At 40.5% G+C, this 13486-nt stretch overlaps 1 protein-coding gene across 1 annotated transcript; it reads right to left on the bottom strand.

Moving 5' to 3' along the window:
- Positions 1-896: 896 nt before the first annotated feature.
- LOC135525098 (RPE-retinal G protein-coupled receptor-like) lies at positions 897-10580 on the bottom strand. The gene is made up of 7 exons (XM_064952850.1): positions 10401-10580; positions 9066-9225; positions 8409-8530; positions 6452-6605; positions 4203-4320; positions 3639-3752; positions 897-2270 (listed from the first exon to the last, which is right to left on the bottom strand). Exons 1-7 carry the CDS (start codon positions 10474-10476, stop codon positions 2124-2126), a joined length of 891 nt encoding a protein of 296 aa, XP_064808922.1. The 5' UTR covers positions 10477-10580; the 3' UTR covers positions 897-2123.
- Positions 10581-13486: the final 2906 nt, after the last annotated feature.

Here is a 13486-nt window from a genome sequence, read left to right as displayed (position 1 = left end):
CTCTTTTTGTAGTCTGATATTTGAACCCAGGTCTGGCAGCTAAAGCTCTTTTTGTAGTCTGATATTTGAACCCGGGTCTGGTAGGTACAGCTCTTTTTGCAGTCTGATATTTGAACCCAGGTCTGGTAGGTACAGCTCTTTTTGTAGTCTGATATTTGAACCCGGGTCTGGTAGGTACAGCTCTTTTTGTAGTCTGATATTTGAACCCAGGTCTGGTAGGTACAGCTCTTTTTGTAGTCTGATATTTGAACCCAGGTCTGGTAGGTACAGCTCTTTTTGTAGTCTGATATTTGAACCCGGGTCTGGTAGGTACAGCTCTTTTTGTAGTCTGATATTTGAACCCAGGTCTGGTAGGTACAGCTCTTTTTGTAGTCTGATATTTGAACCCAGGTCTGGTAGGTACAGCTCTTTTTGTAGTCTGATATTTGAACCCGGGTCTGGTAGGTACAGCTCTTTTTGTAGTCTGATATTTGAACCCGGGTCTGGTAGGTACAGCTCTTTTTGTAGTCTGATATTTGAACCCAGGTCTGGTAGGTACAGCTCTTTTTGTAGTCTGATATTTGAACCCGGGTCTGGTAGGTACAGCTCTTTTTGTAGTCTGATATTTGAACCCGGGTCTGGTAGGTACAGCTCTTTTTGTAGTCTGATATTTGAACCCGGGTCTGGTAGGTACAGCTCTTTTTGTAGTCTGATATTTGAACCCGGGTCTGGTAGGTACAGCTCTTTTTGAAGTCTGATGACTAAAGTCGCTCATCATTTACAGCTGTACAGTAAAGTGGCATGTTGAGCATCCCACCATTTCCATGGACAGTTGAGTCAGATTGAAGGGCAGCACATGGCAGCACACCTCGCTGTGTTTATTGACAGTGATCAGAGGAGGACATCAGGGAAAGTTAAGCTATTGGATATAAAATCTGTATTACATTATCATGACTCCACTAAAATTCAGTCTCATCCACTTTCAGTTGATTACACTGGTTCTTACTTCCTTCAAGAAATCACTCAACATGAACATGTCATTTTAAGAGCACTGTGGTATTTCTACTAAAACATAGGTCAATGAGTGTCTAGTCAATCATGTCTAGCCATTTATCTCTAGTAAATCATGATACATCATTCAACCTAAGAACAGGTGCCTCTCCCCAAAGTCTATTTGAATGGACAATCACCATATCGCTATTGTCAAGCTACATTGGCATATGGTATCCCAAACCAACTAAATAAAGAATTAACATTTACTTTACAACCTTGTACAGATAGCATTCTTCCAATGTGAAATCTACTGCAATGAGATTGTATGATGATGATGATGTTGTTGTTTGAATATGGTCTTTAGCATAGAATTCAAATGGTTGAATGGAACATGGAACATTCTAATTCTATGGCCTGTATGGTACTGTAAACATAGAATTAGAATGAGTAGAATGGAACATGGAATATTCTAATTCTATGGCCTGTATGGTACTGTAACCATAGAATTAAAATGGTTGAATGGAACATGGAACATTCTAATTCTATGGCCTGTATGGTACTGTAAACATAGAATTAGAATGAGTAGAATGGAACATGGAAAATTCTAATTCTATGGCCTGTATGGTACTGTAACCATAGAATTCAAATGGTTGAATGGAACATGGAACATTATAATTCTATGTATGGTACTGTAACCATAGAATTCAAATGGTTGAATGGAACATGGAACATTCTAATTCTATGTATGGTACTGTAACCATAGAATTCAAATGGTTTAATGGAACATGGAACATTCTAATTCTATGTATGGTACTGTAACCATAGAATTAAAATGAGTAGAATGGAACATGGAACATTATAATTCTATGTACGGTACTGTAACCACAGAATTAGAATGAGTAGAATGGAACATGGAACATTCTAATTCTATGTACGGTACTGTAACCATAGAATTAGAATGAGTAGAATGGAACATGAAACATTCTAATTCTATGTATTGTACTGTAACCATAGAATTAGAATGAGTAGAATGGAACATGGAACATTCTAATTCTATTTATGGTACTGTAACCATAGAATTAGAATGAGTAGAATGGAAATAGAAACTCTGACCGTTCCAGTTATATGACTGTAACTAACAATAACTTCCTTTATCTTCCTTTTAACTTCACAACGACGGGCTCTGTAAACTTCTGGCCAGTCAGGAACTGCCACACCCCTCCTCTGTAGAACTCGTTCCCAAAGGAATAGAGCCAAGCATTGAAAATAGGGTTCATTTTCGCCAAAACAGGAAGCAACTACGAAATGAATAAACATGTTCTCGTTAAAAGGATTTAAATCAAACCTCTCCATTGACATGTTATTTAGCTAAAGCATTATCAAGCACAGAAAGAGACAAATCCAATTAAAAAAGGAAGAAGCTCTCAAAAGAAGAAGAAGAAGAAGCTCTCAAAAGAAGAAGAAGAAGAAGCTCTCAAAAGAAGAAGAAGAAGAAGCTCTCAAAAGAAGAAGAAGAAGCTCTCAAAAGAAGAAGTTCTCAAAAGAAGAAGAAGCGCTCAAAAGAAAAAGAAGAAGCTCTCAAAAGAAGAAGACGCTCTCAAAAGAAGAAGAAGAAGAAGCTCTCAAAAGAAGAAGAAGAAGAAGCTCTCAAAAAAAGAAGAAGCTCTCAAAAGAAGAAGAAGCTCTCAAAAGAAGAAGAAGAAGCGCTCAAAAGAAGAAGTTCTCAAAAGAAGAAGTTCTCAAAAGAAGAAGTTCTCAAAAGAAGAATTTCTCAAAAGAAGAAGAAGCTCTCAAAAGAAAAAGAAGAAGCTCTCAAAAGAAGAAGAAGAAGCTCTCAAAAGAAGAAGAAGAAGAAGCTCTCAAAAGAAGAAGAAGAAGAAGCTCTCAAAAGAAGGTTCTCAAAAGAAGAAGTTCTCAAAAGAAGAAGAAGAAGAAGCTCTCAAAAGAAGAAGAAGAAGCTCTCAAAAGAAGAAGAAGAAGCTCTCAAAAGAAGAAGAAGCTCTCAAAAGAAGAAGAAGAAGCTCTCAAAAGAAGAAGTTCTCAAAAGAAGAAGTTCTCAAAAGAAGAAGAAGAAGAAGAAGCTCTCAAAAGAAGAAGAAGAAGAAGCTCTCAAAAGAAGAAGAAGCTCTCAAAAGAAGAAGAAGCTCTCAAAAGAAGAAGTTCTCAAAAGAAGAAGTTCTCAAATGAAGAAGAAGCTCTCAAAAGAAAAAGAAGAAGCTCTCAAAAGAAGAAGTTCTCAAAAGAAGAAGAAGCTCTCAAAAGAAAAAGAAGAAGCTCTTAAAAGAAGAAGAAGCTCTCAAAAGAAGAAGAAGAAGCTCTCAAAAGAAGAAGAAGAAGAAGCTCTCAAAAGAAGAAGAAGAAGCTCTCAAAAGAAGAAGTTCTCAAAAGAAGAAGAAGCTCTCAAAAGAAGAAGAAGAAGCTCTCAAAAGAAGAAGAAGAAGCTCTCAAAAGAAGAAGAAGCTCTCAAAAGAAGAAGAAGCTCTCAAAAGAAGAAGTTCTCAAAAGAAGAAGAAGCTCTCAAAAGAAGAAGAAGCTCTCAAAAGAAGAAGTTCTCAAAAGAAGAAGAAGCTCTCAAAAGAAGAAGAAGCTCTCAAAAAAAGAAGAAGAAGCTCTCAAAAGAAGAAGAAGCTCTCAAAAGAAGAAGAAGAAGAAGCAGCGCCGCTCACCATTCTCAGCTTTGGAGAGACCAGTTTGGCGTTGCCAAAGCAGGCGTAGATACACATGACTTCGTAGGGTCCCCAGCAGAACAACAGAACCCTCAGTGGTACGCTGGTGTTCCACTGGAAAACAAAGACAGTCAATAAAGTTGTATTGAATTGAATGAAATGTGACTTTTCAGTTACACTATGACAACAATAACATAGAGTCAACATATCAACATAATATAAATGTATAAAAGAGCAGAACACAATGACTGTTATGTACACACATACAACATTTAGACATTTTACTTTAAATAATTGCAAAGTGAAATAATTATAGCAAACATTGTCTACGGGATTATCTTGCTGAGAAGTCTTGTAATCTGAAGTTCACGGAACAACTTTCCCGATGTTCACATACTAGGATTTAACACGCTTATCACATTGTAAATATAATGAGAAGTATGTTGTTCCCCCCTCCCTCCCCCCCCCCCAAAGGCCAAATATTAATGGTGTTGTTAAAATGTGTTGCAACGTTCCAAAGAACACGTTCCAAACGTTCTGACGGTAGAACGTTCCAAGGTTTACCCTGTGCTTGTGGATCTTCTTGAAGTATGCGTAAATGGCGTCGTAGTTGGACTTCATGACATAAGCAGGGAAGATAAGGTAGAAGACTGTCAGGGCTCCCATATAGGTAATGTAGTCTCTGTTGAATGGAGATGAACACGGACGGTATAACGACATAAGACATACTGTATTATCCCGTGCATCTCTAAGAATGTGGAATACTCACACGTCTAGGGTTGCTAAATTCTGGTTGGAGGATTCCCGGAATAAGGAGGGAATTAGCAGAAAATACGGAATCATAAGGGAGTTCTGGAACACCTGGGAATTGTGTTACCAGAATTTTGGAACCCTAGTCTGTGGGAGACATTGCTAGAGAGCTTTTGTTTTATTGTCTGAAATGAATCATCTCATTCCATTAAAGATTTCTAGCAGTTCTCTCTCTCTCTCTCTCTCTCTCTCTCTCTCTCTCTCTCTCTCTCTCTCTCTCTCTCTCTCTCTCTCTCTCTCTGTGATATGCTGCATGTTTACAACTAAGTAAAAGAGCTTACTTTTGAAGTAATCTGTTTGATTGTTTTAAAACCCTGATTCTGTATTCCACTGTTTACATTTTACAAAGTCAAACAGTGACGTCAACAGCTGGATATTTATGAGTTTTGGAAGTATGTTTTTTTTCTTTCAAAACTGTCTTTTTTTTTAAAACTTGTGAAACGTCAACGACAAATGTGCCGAGCTAACAGTGCGAGAGGGAGATGCTGAGCGACAATAAAATGACCGTGAGAGGTCTGTAATTCCCTGAACCACAGACAAGAGAGAACATGATGGTGAAATTCCTCTTAACCACAGATGAGAGAGAACATGATGTATAATTTCTGACTAAGTCGCTCTGGATAAATTACCAAAATATAAACATGAGTTTATAGTGGAATTGACAGCATTTTAGCAACATGAAATCTTATTACAATTTGTTCATATACACCAACAGGAAGAACATGACGCTTTAAAAAAATCTATGAAGTGAGCAATTAGATATGGTAATTTTCACGTTTTCCTAAATTCTTAGAATGTTTAGGAATTACGTATATTAAGGCATTTGTGAAAATTCTATAGCAATATCGAGTGGAAAAGCGGCCGTGCGTTTGGACAACTAATAGACACTGCAGTAAATAAAACCATTGTCGAAGACCGGAGTCTATGCAGACCGGTGCACCAAAGCCAATCAGAGGTACATTTGCCACACAGGCCTGCCATCATCCCCTTTGAACTGGACTGTGTGTTTACAGACAGTAGGGCCTGTTATCATTCACTATGAACTGGACTGTGTGTTTACAGGCAGTAGGGCCTGCCATCATTCACTATGAACTGGACTGTGTGTTTTCATCATTCACAATGAACTGGACTGTGTGTTTACAGGCAGTAGGGCCTGTCATCATTCACTTTGAACTGGACTGTGTGTTTACAGGCAGTAGGGCCTGTCATCATTCACTTTGAACTGGACTGTGTGTTTACAGGCAGTAGGGTCTGCCATCATCCCCTTTGAACTGGACTGTGTGTTTACAGGCAGTAGGGCCTGTCATCATTCACAATGAACTGGACTGTGTGTTTACAGGCAGTAGGGCCTGTCATCATTCACTTTGAACTGGACTGTGTGTTTACAGGCAGTAGGGCCTGTCATCATTCACTATGAACTGGACTGCAGTAGGGCCTGTCATCCTTCACTATGAACTGGACTGTGTGTTTACAGGCAGTAGGGCCTGTCATCATTCACTATGAACTGGACTGTGTGTTTACAGTAAGTAGGGCCTGTCATCATTCACTTTGAACTGGACTGTGTGTTTACAGGCAGTAGGACCTGCCATCATCCCATTTGAACTGGACTGTGTGTTTACAGGCAGTATGGCCTGTCATCATTCACTTTGAACTGGACTGTGTGTTTACAGGCAGTAGGGCCTGTCATCATTCACTTTGAACTGGACTGTGTGTTTACAGGCAGTAGGGCCTGTCATCATTCACTTTGAACTATTATAATATTTTTGGGGAATAGCAAGAACTGTATTGGTGAATTATCTGAATTATGCATTGAACTGCATCCATCGATTTCCCCAACAACGCCTTAAGTGTACGTCACGGGAACGTCGAGTCGAATAGAACCTATTTTTAAAACCTCTTGTAAAGTTGGTTTTGTAGCATAAACTGGGAGTACGATTATTTTTTTGACTGATATTTTGATTATTATGAAATGCTTGTCAGTTCTACTTTAAAATGTAGCCTACTTGTCTCCTTTGGTGTAGTCTAGAGTGCAGCACGTCCTCATTGGCTCAAAGTCATACACTCCCCATCCAGTCAGAGGGACGGCCGCCCAGAAGATGGCCAACCCCCAGATAACGATAGAAAAAGTCCAGGCCGTGCTCCAAAACAGCTTCTGATCTGGAACAAAATAACGTTGTTATAATTATTAAACATTTTCCAAGAATATGTTTGTAGCTTTGTAGATGTACAGTGCCTTGCGAAAGTATTCGGCCCCCTTGAACTTTCTGACCTTTTGCCACATTTCAGGCTTCAAACAAAAAGATATAAAACTGTATTTTTTTGTGAAGAATCAACAACAAGTGGGACACAATCATGAAGTGGAACGACATTTATTGGATATTTCAAACTTTTTTAACAAATCAAAAACTGAAAAATTGGGCGTGCAAAATTATTCAACCCCTTTACTTTCAGTGCAGCAAACTCTCTCTCCAGAAGTTCAGTGAGGATCTCTGAATGATCCAATGTTGACCTAAATGACTAATGATGATAAATACAATCCACCTGTGTGTAATCAAGTCTCCGTATAAATGCACCTGCACTGTGATAGTCTCAGAGGTCCGTTAAAAGCGCAGAGAGCATCATGAAGAACAAGGAACACACCAGGCAGGTCCGAGATACGTTTAAAGCCGGATTTGGATACAAAAAGATTTCCCAAGCTTTAAACATCCCAAGGAGCACTGTGCAAGCGATAACATTGAAATGGAAGGAGTATCAGACCACGGCAAATCTACCAAGACCTGGCCGTCCCTCTAAACTTTCAGCTCATACAAGGAGAAGACTGATCAGAGATGCAGCCAAGAGGCCCATTGATCACTCTGGATGAACTGCAGAGATCTACAGCTGAGGTGGGAGACTCTGTCCATAGGACAACAATCAGTCGTATATTGCACAAATCTGGCCTTTATGGAAGAGTGGCAAGAAGAAAGCCATTTCTTAAAGAAGAAAGCCATTTCTTAAAGATATCCATAAAAAGTGTTGTTTAAATTTTGCCACAAGCCACCTGGGAGACACACCAAACATGTGGAAGAAGGTGCTCTGGTCAGATGAAACCAAAACTTTTTGGCAACAATGCAAAACGTTATGTTTGGCGTAAAAGCAACACAGCTCATCACCCTGAACACACCATACCCACTGTCAAACATGGTGGTGGCAGCATCATGGTTTGGGCCTGCTCTTCTTCAGCAGGGACAGGGAAGATGGTTAAAATTGATGGGAAGATGGGTGGAGCCAAATACAGGACCATTCTGGAAGAAAACCTGATGGAGTCTGCAAAAGACCTGAGACTGGGACGGAGATTTGTCTTCCAACAAGACAATGATCCAAAACATAAAGCAAAATCTACAATGGAATGGTTCAAAAATAAACATATCCAGGTGTTAGAATGGCCAAGTCAAAGTCCAGACCTGAATCCAATCGAGAATCTGTGGAAAGAACTGAAAACTGCTGTTCACAAATGCTCTCCATCCAACCTCACTGAGCTCGAGCTGTTTTGCAAGGAGGAATGGGAATACATTTCAGTCTCTCGATGTGCAAAACTGATAGAGACATACCCCAAGCAACTTACAGCTGTAATCGCAGCAAAAGGTGGCGCTACAAAGTATTAACTTAAGGGGGCTGAATAATTTTGCACACCCAATTTTTCAGTTTTTGATTTGTTAAAAAAGTTTGAAATATCCAATAAATTTCGTTCCACTTCATGATTGTGTCCCACTTGTTGTTGATTCTTCACAAAAAAATACAGTTTTATATTTACATTTACATTTAAGTCATTTAGCAGACGCTCTTATCCAGAGCGACTTACAAATTGTATCTTTATGTTTGAAGCCTGAAATGTGGCAAAAGGTCGCAAAGTTCAAGGGGGCCGAATACTTTCGCAAGGCACTGTATATAGTGAAAGCTATAATATAGGATACTACCCACTGGTGACATATTGGTGATATCTGTCCCAGGCGATGGTAGCCAGGAAACTGATAGAGGCCAGAACTGCTGTCATCCCTATGACGGCGTGGTTGCTACATCCATCTTGGCCCCAGGGCCAGTGTCTAGGGTGACGAGAAGAGAGGAGCGCATTTAGGCGGCGTTTACACAGGCAGCCCAATTCTGATCTTTTGTCCGATTATTGGCAAGAGATCTGATCTGATTGGAACAAAAGGCCAATTATTGGCCAAAGATCAGAATTGGGCTGCCTGTGTCAACGCAGCCTTAGTGTTTCTGATCCAATCAGGCATAAACCGGTTTCAGAATGGCTACATTCCTGCATAAACATGATGACTCATTTTGCAGCTAATTGTTATACCAAATACACCTACTTTGACTTGTGGTTCTATTCAGTTGAACTATAAAGTCATGATCACACACACTAACATTACAGCTTTGTGTAGTAAAGGATCTATCCATCATAGCTATTCAGATATACATGAAAAAAATGTGCCTCACTAGAATGATTTGTCCTGATGTCCTGTCTGTAAACCAATTTTCGATCAAACGCATAAGGGCGTTTTAACAACAACTATTGTACACATAAGTCAGGAAACCTCCGCGGGCATTAATGCGGTGTCAAAGGATAATCATTTATACCTGTAAGATAAGCTGGCATATGCAGCGATCAGGCCGGTTGTATTGAGCATAATGTCAGCCACGGCGAGGTTAAAGACAAGGAAATTACTGGGAGTTCGCATTTGCTTTACGCTAATATAGGCCAATATTGAAACGGCGTTGAGGAAGAATCCGACAAGACCTAAAAGACACATAGAAAGAAGAGAAATCATCATGTGGGGAAAGACACAGACTAAAAATGGACGTTTAACATTTCAGTTATATAGCCTATATGTGAATAGGGTATTATAATGTCAGAAATAGTTGAATTTTAACTACACACTTTTATTTTACTATTTCACATGTCAACCTTACAGAACCGCATCTTCAAATGCTTGCGGATTATTCACATCTTCCAGTGACAATGTTGGCATGATTTAAAATCAGGGGACCTGTCTCTTTAAGATCTCTTTAAAAATCAGTAGACCTGTCCCTTTAAGATCTCTTTAAAAATCAGTAGACCTGTCCCTTTAAGATCTCTTTAAAATCAGTAGACCTGTCCCTTTAAGATCTCTTTAAAATCAGTAGACCTGTCCCTTTAAGATCTCTTTAAAATCAGTAGACCTGTCCCTTTAAGATCTATTTAAAATCAGTAGACCTGTCCCTTAAGATCTCTTTAAAATCAGAAGACCTGTCCCTTAAGATCTCTTTAAAATCAGTAGACCTGTCCCTTTAAGATCTCTTTAAAATCAGTAGACCTGTCCCTTTAAGATCTCTTTAAAATCAGTAGACCTGTCCCTTTAAGATCTCTTTAAAATCAGTAGACCTGTCCCTTTAAGATCTCTTTAAAATCAGTAGACCTGTCCCTTAAGATCTCTTTAAAATCAGTAGACCTGTCCCTTTAAGATCTCTTTAAAATCAGTAGACCTGTCCCTTTAAGATATCTTTAAAATCAGTAGACCTGTCCCTTTAAGATCTCTTTAAAATCAGTAGACCTGTCCCTTTAAGATCTCTTTAAAATCAGTAGACCTGTCCCTTAAGATCTCTTTAAAACCAGATATCGACCTGTCCCTTTAAGATATCTTTAAAATCAGTAGACCTGTCCCTGTCCTTTTAAGATCTCTTTAAAATCAGTAGACCTGTCCCTTAAGATATCTTTAAAATCAGTAGACCTGTCCCTTTAAGACCTTTAAAATCAGTCTGTCCCTTTAAGATCTCTTTAAAATCAGTAGACCTGTCCCTTAAGATCTCTTTAAAATCAGTAGACCTGTCCCTTAAGATCTCTTTAAAATCCCACGTCGCTCCATCTGGATGCCATTTCGCTAACACAAATAACAGCTTTCTTTCAAATTTTTTGGCATAAAATATTTCACTTACCCCCAACAAGAAGAGCTGAACCGAATGCAAACATGTCAAAATCGGAGAATCCCTCCGGTAATGTGTATGCTGCCATTTTTGATGGCCACTATTATTGTCGGACACTACAGATAGTTCCTCAACGTTTATTCTCGCGTCTGAAAGTGCCAGAGTTTTGACTGAACTCCTTATAAAGGCTCTTTCACGTGAAAAGGCATGCAAAGACTTATCTGATGTAAAACCCTTACCAATCCCTACAAGAATGTACTAACAAAGTGGCGCAATAGCAGAAGAGTTTGACACACACTGGGCAACAGCTACTTCTTATTTTCCCGAAGGAATTTTTTTCCCCCCTTAAACGGTCGTGTTCATTGAAGTGGTTTCTGAGCACCAATTTTGCAAGCACATAACTGACAGGGAAACCAACTTCCTCAAATTGTTGGCTCTTAATGACCAATAACAGACTTTATATTATCACTGAACTCTAAACCTACAGGTCATACATTCTTAGTACACTTCGTAGGCTCAACATTATATGCCGTGTGAAGATGAAGGATCTCTCTCTTACGTCGATAGGTAGGACCTACCTGCTGCCTCAACCATCCATGACATCATAAGTAACTGGACGTGTCAGTTGGAAGCTGACACTGCATAGTGAATGGACTGAGAGACCCTTGTCCCAGTGAATTATTGGTTTAACAATGCAACAAGTTTAAATGTAGCAATCCTTTAATCTGGCTAAATGTTGGTGGGTAAAAGGAAACCTTAGTTCCAAGAACGTAGCATTGTTAGTGATGTCCCAAAGTCACCTAACCATTTCATACATATTTTCACACCACACAACAACAAAAAAATAACACCAAAAATCTGAACAGAGACAACAAACACAGTCGACACTATAACAATGTCATGCAGGGAGCTCCAGCGCATGACAAATCACAGTCAACACCATTAGTTCAGGTTCATTCTTAATCCATAGCTCCCAAACGTTGCAGTTTTAAAGCAGGTTTTCTGTTTGTTCTACAGGCTTTGCCATTGGGGAGGCGATTTTGTTTGTGCAATTATTATTTTTTTAATTCATGCAATTCTACTCATTTAGCAGTGCGGCAAAATGTAATTTTTGCAGTTTTAAATGACATTTCCTGAAATTCTACACGTTTTGACATGACTTATGCCACGTTAATGATATCAATGCAGGCCGTCTGGAAGTCAGGGCCGTCTGGAGGTCAGGGCCCTCTGGAGGTCAGGGCCCTCTGGAGGTCAGGGCCCTCTGGAGGTCAGGGCCCTCTGGAGGTCAGGGCCCTCTGGAGGTCAGGGCCCCTGGGCACGCGCCCTGCGTGCCATGTCGGTATTCAGCCATGATTACTACAAGTTTAGATAACTGTCTAGACTTATTTACCAATCTAAAAAATAGCTAGCTAACATGGCTAATTGAGAGACTGTCAGTGACTGACAAAACCAGAGAAAAACTGCTGATTCACAACCAAATTTCAAACTCACACCTTCTGTATTCTACTACTCTAAATTTTAACAGTAAATTGAGACTAAAGTTCCTAAAAAAACAAACGCAAAAAAGGGTATTTTCATATCATAAAAACAGCCAGGGACGGCAGGTAGCCTAGCGATCAAGAGCATTGGGCCAGTAACTGAAAGGTTGCCAGTTCGAATGCCCTACGTGAAACATCTATCAATGTGCCCTTGAGTAAGGCACGTAACCCTAATAACTCCTGGAAGTTTCTCTGGATAAGAGCATCTTCTAAATGACTGTAATGTCAAGACATTAACATTAGAGCTTGCTCCCTGTTTAGTGCACTAACCTTGACCAGGACCAGTAGAGCACTAACCTTGACCAGGACCAGTAGAGCACTAACCTTAACCAGGACCAGTAGAGCACTAACCTTGACCAGGACCAGTAGAGCACTAACCTTGACCAGGACCAGGACCAGTAGAGCACTAACCTTGACCAGAACCAGTAGTGCACTAACCTTGACCAAGACCAGGACCAGTAGTGCACTAACCTTGACCAGTAGTGCACTAACCTTGACCAGGACCAGTAGAACACTTACCTTGACCAGGACCAGTAGAGCACTAACCTTGACCATAGCCAGGACCAGTAGAGCACTAACCTTGACCAGGACCAGTAGAGCACTAACCTTGACCAGGACCAGTAGTGCACTAACCTTGACCAGGACCAGTAGTGCACTAACCTTGACCAGGACCAGTAGTGCACTAACCTTGACCAGGACCAGTAGTGCACTAACCTTGACCAGGACCAGACCAGTGCACTAACATTGACCAGAACCACTAGTGCACTAACCTTGACCAGGCCCAGGACCAGTAGTGCACTAACCTTGACCAGTAGTGCACTAACCTTGACCAGGACCAGTAGAACACTTACATTGACCAGGATCAGTAGAGCACTAACCTTGACCATGGCCAGGACCAGTAGAGCACTAACCTTGACCAGGACCAGTATTGCACTAACCTTGACCAGGACCAATAGTGCACTAACCTTGACCAGGACCAATAGAGCACTAACATTCACCAGGACCAGTATAGCACTAACCTTCACCAGGACCAGTAGTGCACTGACCTTGACCAGAACCAGGACCAGTAGTGCACTGACCTTGACCAGTAGAGCACTAACCTTGACCATGGCCAGGACCAGTAGAGCACTAACCTTGACCAGGACCAGTAGTGCACTAAACTTGACCAGGACCAATAGTGCACTAACCTTGACCAGGACCAGTAGTGCACTAACCTTGACCAGGATCAATAGAGCACTAACCTTCACCAGGACCAGTATAGCACTAACCTTCACCAGGACCAATAGTGCACTAACCTTGTCCAGGACCAGTAGAGCACTTACCTTGAACAGGACCAGGACCAATAGTGCACTAACCTTGACCAGGACCAGGAGAGCACTAACCTTGAACATTACCAGGACCAGTAGAGCACTAACCTTGATAAAGACCAGGACCAATAGTGCACTAACCTTGACCAGGAACAGTAGAGCACTTACCTTGAACAGGACCAGGACCAATAGTGCACTAACCTTGACCAGGACCAGAAGAGCACTAACCTTGACCAGGACCAGGACCAATAGT

Source organism: Oncorhynchus masou, chromosome 31 (assembly GCF_036934945.1).
Source record: "Oncorhynchus masou masou isolate Uvic2021 chromosome 31, UVic_Omas_1.1, whole genome shotgun sequence".
Taxonomy (NCBI): Eukaryota; Metazoa; Chordata; class Actinopteri; order Salmoniformes; family Salmonidae; genus Oncorhynchus; species Oncorhynchus masou.
The sequence above is the reverse complement of the archived record's forward strand: the minus strand, read 5'-3'. Positions and strand labels throughout refer to the sequence as shown.